The following is a 9730-nucleotide window of genomic DNA, read 5'->3' as shown; positions in this document are numbered from 1 at the left end:
CGACGCCACGCCACACCGATCGGGACAGCTTCCTTCGCCCGCGCCTCGACGCCACGCACGCCACACCGACAGGACAGCTTCCTTCGGCCCCACGTCCCGACACCACGCCACACCGACAGGACAGCTTCCTTCGGCCCCACGCCCCGACACCACGCCATACTGATCGGGACAGCTTCCTTCGGCCCCACGTCCCGACATCACGCCACACCGACAGGACAGCTTCCTTCGGCCCCACGTCCCGACGCCACGCCACACCGACAGGACAGCTTCCTTCGGCCCCACGTCCCGACACCACGCCACACCGACAGGACAGCTTCCTTCGGCCCCACGCCCCGACATCACGCCATACTGATCGGACAGCTTCCTTCGGCCCCACGTCCCGACACCACGCCACACCGACAGGACAGCTTCCTTCGGCCCCACGTCCCGACATCACGCCACACCGATCGGGACAGCTTTCTTCGGCCCCACGTCCCGACGCCACGCCACACCGACAGGACAGCTTCCTTCGGCCCCACGTCCCGACATCACGCCACACCGACAGGACAGCTTCCTTCGGCCCCACGTCCCGACACCACGCCACACCGACAGGACAGCTTCCTTCGGCCCCACGCCCCGACATCACGCCACACACGATCGGGACAGCTTTCTTCGGCCCCACGTCCCGACGCCACGCCACACCGACAGACAGCTTCCTTCGGCCCCACGTCCCGACATCACGCCACACCGGCCGGGACAGCTTTCTTCGGCCCACGTCCCGACACCACGCCACACCGACAGGACAGCTTCCTTCGGCCCCACGTCCCGACATCACGCCACACCGATCGGGACAGCTTTCTTCGGTCCACGCCCCGACACCACGCCATACTGCCGCGGATCACCGCGACGTCCGCTGACGGGGCGTACCTGAGCATGTCGGGGTCGTAGACCCAGCAGGCGCCCGTGTGGCCGCATGACTGCTCCCAGACGAGGCACGCGTGGTCCACCAGGCTTCCCATGATGAGCGGGCCGGCGCCGAACGAGATGGCCACCAGCGCGCCGCTGAGACCCATCGCCATCGCCTTGTCCTCGGGCAGTACGCACCTGACGGCCAGCGGTGCTGCTCAGGGGGAGGGGGGCCGACTCCGCGCGTCGGGTCCGAGCACGGCGTCCTGTCGAGGCTGGGACCGCCGGCCGCTGGAGCGACGATCGCCGGTCGTTGGGGTGACAACCGCTGGCGCCGGCGCCCCCAGGAGCGACTGTTCGGCGGAGCGCGCCTTACAGGTGCCGGTGGTGGCGGGGAGGAAAGGGGAGAGCGACAAGCTACGGTATGGAGTCGTAGAGGTCCTCGTTCCATTCGACTGCAAGGCTGTTCTAGAGTCACAATGGCGTTCAGCGTGAGATAAAATGGCATTGCTGACCATCGCTCTTAGCTCGGTTAGTTTCGTACAACCTGTGCCTATTCTTGGACGATCCCATTATATCAGCCAACTCACGTGCTACGCACGTTTTCTTCACACGTGCAGCTATTCCCACCAATGCCACGTACAAGAGCTTCCGGGTCGGTTGCGCCAATCTTATTTCACGTCACAGCTCACAGTAAGGTCACAGCAAGGCCAATTTCAGCCCGCGAAGGTACTTAAGCTCGGAAACGGGAAGTGTTTGTCATGGTATGTTAACCGTGCACCCTGCCACCTGGTTGCGGTGAAGAAGGTCAGTTGTACGCCCAACAGTTCCTTGACATCATTGCGCACGTTTGATCCGTCACATCTAGCATCAATGGAATTTGAAAGCAACTACGGGACAGCGATGTTTGCAGTTGTGTAACCCTTAGCCCACCAGATAATCCTATTTCGTACTCGTGTGAATTAGTCGGCGAGTACCGTGTCCCGACAGCTACACAAAACAGACCTGTTGGCGCGACACCCCAGCTGGATGGCATGCTGTGCGAAGAACTACATGCTGCACTCTCGATTTCTATTCGTTTTTTATTCGTATTCTACAACTAAAATGACGATCGTAAAGGGCAGGCCCGGTCATACAGAATGCCTCCTAACATGTCGCTATTGCCCACGGTATCAGGGCCTGAGGCTCACAGCCGTCCTACGCCGTGGCCGCTGAACTATCCTCACCTGAGTACGATGATGACATGTGGAATGGAGACGGCGGATTTAATCATGCCGGAGATGGCGACCATGATAAGGAACCAGTGGAACGCGTGCTCACAGCCGCCCTGGCACAGGCCGCTGGCCAGGGTGGCCCCGACGTCGTCCAGGCACCTGCCGGCACGTCGGAGGAGAAGATGATGAACGTCTTGCGTCCGGCGGAGTGGCGAGGGCGGGGTTAGTCACGTGTCGGTCGAGAACGCCTGGCGATACGGCGGAGGGGCTTCAGCTCCGCACCCCTGACACGTGAGAGAATGTCAGCGGAGACCTAGACGTGAGTAGCTGACAGTACACCACAGTGGAGCGGGCAGGACTGTCCCCGACTTAGACCCCCGAGTAGCTGACACCACCTACAGGGGAGCGGGCAGGACTGTCCCCGACTTAGACCCCCGATAGCTGACACCATACCACAGGGGAGCGGGCGGGACTGTCCCCGACTTAGACCCCCGATAGCTGACACCATACCACAGGGGAGCGGGCAGGACTGTCCCCGACTTAGACCCCCGATAGCTGACACCACACCACAGGGGAACGGATAGGACTGTCCCCGACTTAGTTCCCTGATAGCTGACACCACACCACAGGGGAGCGGGCAGGACTGTCCCCGACTTAGACCCCCGATAGCTGCACCATACCACGGGGGAGCGGGCAGGACTGTCCCAGACTTAGACCCCCGATAACTGACACCACCCGTCCCCGACTTAGACCCCCGATAACTCACACCACACCATGGGAGAGAAAGCAGGACTGACCCCGACTCATGCTCCCGATAGCTGACACCATACCACCGGGGAGCGAATAGTACTGTCTCCCGACTTCGACTCCGATAGCTGACACCACACCACTCAGAGTAGATTCATGAACCATCTACGAGTTTATATATTGTTTGGACTAACGTCAGCCAGAAGCATCTTTCCTCTGTGCTGGGTGTTCGGTCATGAAGTTTTAAATGAGCGTCAGAAGCTGTCCGCGCAGTTGGTGCCGGGGATATTATGCATAATCTCCAACTCACATACACGAACCTGCAGTCGGTTGTAGGGGTCGTGGTGTGGTGGTGTGGGGTTTTTTGTTGGTCCGTTGATCGCCGTGGTGCAGCCGCGTGGCACGGGGAGAATAGTAGGAGCGCGACGCCTCGCCGGCCCGGTGACAGACGGGGATGTACTCCTCGGTGGTGCAGCCACAGGAGGTGCTACACTCGGAGGAGATGTCCAAACCTCCTGGCCGGCAGCAGGCGCGGTGGTCACTTATGTTGCGGCGGAAGCAGCATTACGTGACATGACAGCGGACACGTGATGTGACGGCGGCCGTGGCGTCAAAGTGGACCGTAACGTGACGTGATGTATCAACGGACGTGACGTGGGTTGCTGTGACGCAGAGGCATGATGTGGCGTGATGTGACAGTGGCCGTGGTGTGACGTGGTGTGGGCATCGGACGTGATATGACGTGGTGTGTGAGCGAAAGTAATGTGACATGATGTGAAAGGCGTCACCAGTCGTTGGCACGATCGGGAGCAGCCTCCATTTCAGGTCAGACCAAGCCACGGAAAACCGCAATTCCCGCAGCCTAAGCCAGCTCTATATTGGACCTGCGGATAATGCTCTGTGATAATGCTCTGTGATAATGTGATAATGCTATATACGCGAAACTGCAACGTAAGACCTTGCATCAAGTCGCCGACGGAATTTATGCCAAGCACTATTATGATGCATTTTACAGACAAACAGCCGTCAAACATAGCGCCAAGCACGAAAAGAGACTGGACGGTTTGACAACTCCCGCAGATTTCACACAATACAAGCTAATGAAATTCATGACAACAATGATCGCCTTACGAATTTGGACGTTGGACGCTGTTGGGAAACATGCAGGGCGCATAACTGTCTCGTATCTATGATAGAGCTGCTTCCGCAGGCTCGTGCTCAAAATGTAGAGTTAATGTGGTGCATTTAGGACTAATTTTGTTAAATGCTTTTCCCGACCAAAGGCCCTGTTTTATGTGATACTGCGTTATTGCTCCTTTCTGTAGATTACCCGTGGTTAGACTATACAAATATTTAAAGTTACATATCCCGGTAGTTCAGTTGGCTGGAGGACCTGCCTGCCGACCTACTCACCCGTGGCGGGGGAGTTCGAGTCGCTTTAAGTGCTCGCCATTTACCCTGGATAGGTAAAGCCTGCGGCCGGTGACAACGGCCGTGCTAAAGGTCAGTTGACTCCAGAGGGCGGGACGCACAGCGCCGAGCATAGCGGCATGTTAAGATCCGCTACCAAAAATCTGGCGTTAAAGCTTAAGTTAAAAAGTCAAATAGTTACAAAAAGTGCAAAAGCTCGCTGCATGCCTCAGTGAATCAAAATTTACTGTGGTGCGCACACACAGCGAGCCGGGGCTGGCGCGCCGCTGGCGGGCGTCTCACCCGTTCGGTCCGCGGATGACGGGCAGATCGTCGCCGAAGTTGCAGTAGAAGAAGAAGTTGGTGAGGAAGACGAAGGCGCCGACCACTCTGAACGCGACGATCAGGCCCGAGACGAGGCGGCCGGAGGGCCGGAAGCGGCGCATCAGCAGGCCCGAGCCCAGTATGCCGAACACCAGCGTGACCTTGCTGACCGCTGCCGGGTCGAGGTCACATGTCATCTGACCTCGCCCAGAGGCTGAGCAGGGCGCCCGCCGGCCGGACGAACATAGAGATTATCTGGGGGGGGGGGGGGGGGCGCCACCGTTTATTTTCCGCCTGGTGCGGTACGGTGCGGGAGATATCAGGAGCCCGTCGCTGAGGACGTGCTGAGGTGGCGCGACAGTGGGCGGCGGTCGGTGGTCCCAGAAATACATGTCGTGACTTAACACCAGGGCTGTCAGACCGTCGCAGTGATAGTTCTTTCACGACGCTCGATAACTAATCAGCTGAAGTGCGTGACGGAGGACCGAAATGCCTGATAAAAATGGGTCCGACGTTGTTGCATGACATAGGGCAGATAGGTAAGGTATATTTCCAGCGAGTCGCCTCGTCATTACACCACACGCAAGCTGGGTAATGTGAACACATGCGCACGCGCTTCTGAATCGTGCGGTGAATAAATGGCCGTGTGCGGTCTGGGTCTAGAGATTCGTCCCAGAACAGCCCAGCAAGTTATCAAAGCAAGGCTCTGTTCGGTCATCATCTCGAATCTGGAGAACGACGTTTGTCTACCGTGATCTGGAATCACTGGCTGACAAACTACCCGCGGGCTGGTCATAGGTTGAACAGGGTACGCGTAACACCCACGTGTAGGCGCACCTGCGGGTCAGTTTTGTCGCACGCTCCCAGTACTGTTCTGGCTCATTCTGCGGCAGCCCACTATCCGAATGTTTTGTCATGCTTCAGATCGCGGCACAGCATTCCCCTACATTCAGAGCACGGCAGATCAAGGCCCTGTTTATAGATACCGAAAAAAACAGGCACCTGTCTTTAGATCCCGGCACATCAAGGTCCTGCTTTCAGGTCCAGATAAAGTCGTTAAATCCTGACACAAGACAGGACCAGCTTTTAGATCCTTGAAAAGTGAGGCCCTGTCTTTAGACCCCGGAAGACCTAGACCCCGTATCTAAGCCTTGACGAAGCAAGGCACTGTCTTTAAACCCGGACAATCTAGGTCCTGTATTTAAACCCCGGATGATCTAGGTCCCGTATTTAAACTCCGGATGATCTAGGTCCTGTATCCAAGCCCTGGTAAAGAAAGGCTCTGCGACACGCTATCCAAGCGCGGCCCTCTGGCGCCGACCTTTCAGCTAATGTCATGGGGCGCGCTTCGTGCGAGCACACGTCAAGCCCGATCTAATAAGCCAGCTGTCCGTGGGAGTCGGACGGGAACCTGCGTTTCGTACACACATGGGTACGCTGAAAGCCATGTCCGATAAACATTTCAGAAAATAGGCTTGTTGAAAGCTGGATCATCTCTTTCCAAGAATCCCGTGTCCTGCGTGGACACGTGCCCGTTCGGTTCAGCGTCGGAGAGGATCGCACGTAGTTCGTCGCGTGCGCACTCCGGTATTTACCTGCGCGTGTTTGCGCGCACGCGTCCTTGACCTTGACGAGCATGTCTCGCGCTCCGTCAAGGCGGCCAACTGCCGACCAATGCCGCGCTGAAAACACAACTCACTTGCTCCAACTGAAAACGAGGCTCGCCGGTGAGTGCAGAGCCGTGGATCAACGCGCTACCGTGCAGAGAAGGATAGCGAGGGATGGCCACGGTGGCGGCGATAAATGGTAGGACGACGTAAGGACGCCCACGAAAGGAACACACCGTGGCAGCTGGGCCGGTGATAGGTCTGACCTGAGTAGGTGGTGGCAGTGGCCTTATTGACGCGAAAATGGTGCTCCAGGTACTTGGGTTGGTAGGCGTAGAACCCGATGATGGACATCAAGAAGAAGAAGTTGGACATGATGCAGGCCATCAGCACCGGGTTCTTCAGCAGGCGAAGGGGCGCGGTTGACAAACTCTGCCAAATGGTCAGACTCGTCAGTGGTGCACGGCTGAAGGTGGCACACAGAGAGCTTGGAGAAAAGTCAGTGGCTACTCAAGACCAGCCAAGAGATCAGCTGCTCATTAAGACAGGAAAAAGGAAACACGCTCTTCAACGTTTTAAACGTGGCGTTGCGTAGCATTACAAGCCTTGGCACTGGTAAACGGTATGATATCTCGCACGCTGAATTACCCTCAATGAATGTCAAGACATTGAACAAGCAACAATCACGCGCAGATTCTCAATGAATGCAGCCCTAAAGCATTCAGCGTGTCTTACGGCAAGCAAGCATTCAAGCATAGTATCTGTGGGCATTAATGCTAGTTAGCAAGCATAAAGGACGCAAACACCGGCCTTTGAAAATGCCGAGGGATAGACGAGTTGCGCCACAAATGCCAGTCGCAAAGATCGGTGCGGACGTGATCAAGTGTCGTACCGTGTCCTGCCCGGATCATTCGGGGGCAGCCTGACCGAGGGGTGGAGCAGCAGGAGGGGAGGGGGCTGAGGAGGTAATTACTGCTCTGGATGGGGGAAGGGGTAAGAGTAAGCTTTATCCCTCAAGATGCTGGTAAGCCCATTTTACCAAAACTTAAGATTTGTAGCTGCACATGTCTTATCAGAATTCGGATCAAGCAGGTCACCGTATTGAGCTGGATGGCAGGAAGACGGGCTGCTTTAAGAGCGGAAGTATAACATATTTCAATTAGATGGAGAGATTTAAAAGGTGAAGGACAAAAGGTTCCTTTAAGAAAAGATCCTTTTCTGCTCTCTGGATAACTTTCAGATTAGATCAGATCAGGACGGGCCGTTTTTCTCTCCGTTTTGTGTTCAGGAAGCTGCCTTGCTGGCTATGGAGCAACATTATGGGAGATATGTTGAACTAGTTTTGCCTGGAGTCCCCTATTTATTGTCAGATTGATCCGTCTACATGAGGAGGCTCGTATCCAAGGCCAGGAGGCCTCTCTCGTGCGCCAGAAGGTAGCTGCTCCGAATCAAGACGTTCTGTTTTGAGGAAATGGGGCCTTTGCCGGATTGGAAGGCCCCTTTGTGAATCGGCAGGATACTGTCCTGGATTAGGCAGCTCTTCACGCATCATAAAACCTGTTTATTCAACAGGAAGCCCTGTCTTGAGATAGAAAGGCCCCTTGCTTAATAGAGAATCCCACTGTATTTAGAACCAAGTCTACATTCGGATGTTTTAGCTGACGGCAGTTATTCACGTGGATATGATACACGTGTTAGAAATTTTACAAATGAACACGTGTCACCATCCTCGAACACGACAATGCTCAGGAGGTTCTGTGTGAAGAGAACAAATGAGAACAAAGTTTGTCGTCTCTCGCCTCAAAATCCATGACATCACCTCTGGCCTAACTGACACATCAGAACATCAGTTCAAACCACCGCTCTGGCACGTTAGAACATGAGTTCAAACAACCGCTCTGGCACATCAGAACATCAGTTCAAACCACCGCTCTGCTAGGTATTACAGGCCTTAATGTGATGAATACCTTTTAAAAGGCCACCGTACTGACTTAAAGTAGCATGTGTTCGTTACCTTGTTTGTAAGCCAGTTAAATGACCTGACACTTGGGAGATTATTTGTTAGAAGGATTCAACGATGAGTACGACACGAGACACGAGCTCCGTACATAACATGAGATCTGAAACCAGCTTCATATCTGACACGAGCTCTGACGCGAACTCTGTACCTGACACGAGCTCCGTACCTAGCACGAGCTCTGACGCGGGCTCCGTACCTGACACGAGCTCCGTACCTGACGCGAGCTCTGACACGAGCTCCGCACCTTGTTTGTAGGGCCTGCCAATGCTGCGACACGTGCCCTGCACTTGATGTTGATTCGGTGAGCCAACACGGGCGGCGCACCTTGCCTGGAGGGCCGCTGGCTGGCGTCACTGGCGACGAGGCGGCGCCGCTCGGCCGCCGGCAGGTGGTCCCTGCTGAGGTGGCGCGGGAACAGCGATATGAGCCAGCCGTACAGCGTCAGCAGGCCGGGCGATCACCAGCAGACCGATCCACCAGGGCGCCGATCCAACGCTGGTCCCGCTTGGTGATGCCTGCGGCGGGGACGGGTCATGTCAGGGTCATCAAGGGCAGGGCGGGCCAGGCGCCAATCCAGCGCTGGTCCCGCTTGGTGATGCCTGTAGAGGGACGTGTCAGGTCAGGGTCATCACGGGCACGCCGAGCCAGGCGCCGACCCAAGCGCTGGTCCCGCTTGGTGATGCCTTGCGGCGGTGACGGATCAGGTCAGGGTCATCAATGGCAGGGCGGGTCGGCCCGACCCAGCGCTGGTCTCGCCTGGTGATGCCTGCGGCGGGACGGGTCAGGTCAAGGGTCATCACGGGCAGGACGGACCAGACACAGACTCAGCGCTGGTCCCGCTTGGCAGTGTCTGCGGGGTGCCAACTGACAACGGCCGTCGCGTCCACACCTCTCGCGCGTCAGCCTGACACTCTGAACTGGGCCTCGATGAAGGAGCGCCTGCAATGCTAGCCACAGACTGGTGAAGACTCCCGCAGAGAGCCTGTCAGAGTCTCAGACTCCTGGCAGACTCCTGGCAGACGCGTCCTCAGACCATGCCATGCGGCCTGACGTCACAGGACCACAGCAGTGGTGGAGTTCGGGCAGATGTACATTGTTGCATGTCGCTTACAGACTTTCACTCACCTGATGATTGCGTTCGCGGGAAGTTCGTTGACAAGTGTAATGACAAGTGTGAATCGCAGAATCAAAATCAAAGACAGGTACCGATATCAGTCACAACGCGCAAAGAACCTCCGTGTCTCAAATGTGTCATCCTTTGAAGACACTTCTGGAAAAGACTTGGAGTTTGGCATCATAGCGCGATCGAAGTTAAGTCTTGGCAAACAAGTACACAGACCATGGCCCACGCGACCTACCTGGATCGATGTTTGGATCCACGTAGACGGAGATGCAGGCGGAAGCCAGCATGTAGCCCATGATGGGACCCAGGATACGGGCGATGCCTGCCAGCGCTGCCAGCGAGAACACGGCCAGTTCTGAGACGGCTCATGGGCAGCACCCCAGACTGCAGGGATGGCGGT

At 56.4% G+C, this 9730-nt stretch overlaps 1 protein-coding gene across 1 annotated transcript in view; it reads right to left on the bottom strand.

The window, feature by feature from the left end:
• Positions 1–6943, bottom strand: part of LOC119094970 (solute carrier organic anion transporter family member 3A1-like) — an 11531-nt gene extending 4588 nt beyond the window's left edge. Inside the window, exons 1-5 of the mRNA XM_037217879.1 lie at positions 6923–6943; positions 6454–6619; positions 4560–4752; positions 2112–2258; positions 907–1083 (exon numbers count right to left, since the gene is read on the bottom strand). Of these exons, the coding sequence (XP_037073774.1) occupies positions 907–1083; positions 2112–2258; positions 4560–4752; positions 6454–6619; positions 6923–6943 (704 nt within the window). The remainder of the gene's footprint in view (positions 1–906; positions 1084–2111; positions 2259–4559; positions 4753–6453; positions 6620–6922) is intronic.
• Between the last annotated feature and the right edge of the window lie 2787 nt (positions 6944–9730).

The sequence above is a fragment of the Pollicipes pollicipes genome, unplaced genomic scaffold (assembly GCF_011947565.3).
Source record: "Pollicipes pollicipes isolate AB1234 unplaced genomic scaffold, Ppol_2.1 Scaffold_4219;HRSCAF=4965_pilon_pilon_pilon, whole genome shotgun sequence".
NCBI classification, from domain to species: Eukaryota; Metazoa; Arthropoda; class Thecostraca; order Pollicipedomorpha; family Pollicipedidae; genus Pollicipes; species Pollicipes pollicipes.
Note: the sequence above shows the minus strand (reverse complement) of the source record. Positions and strands in the feature narration are given on the sequence as shown.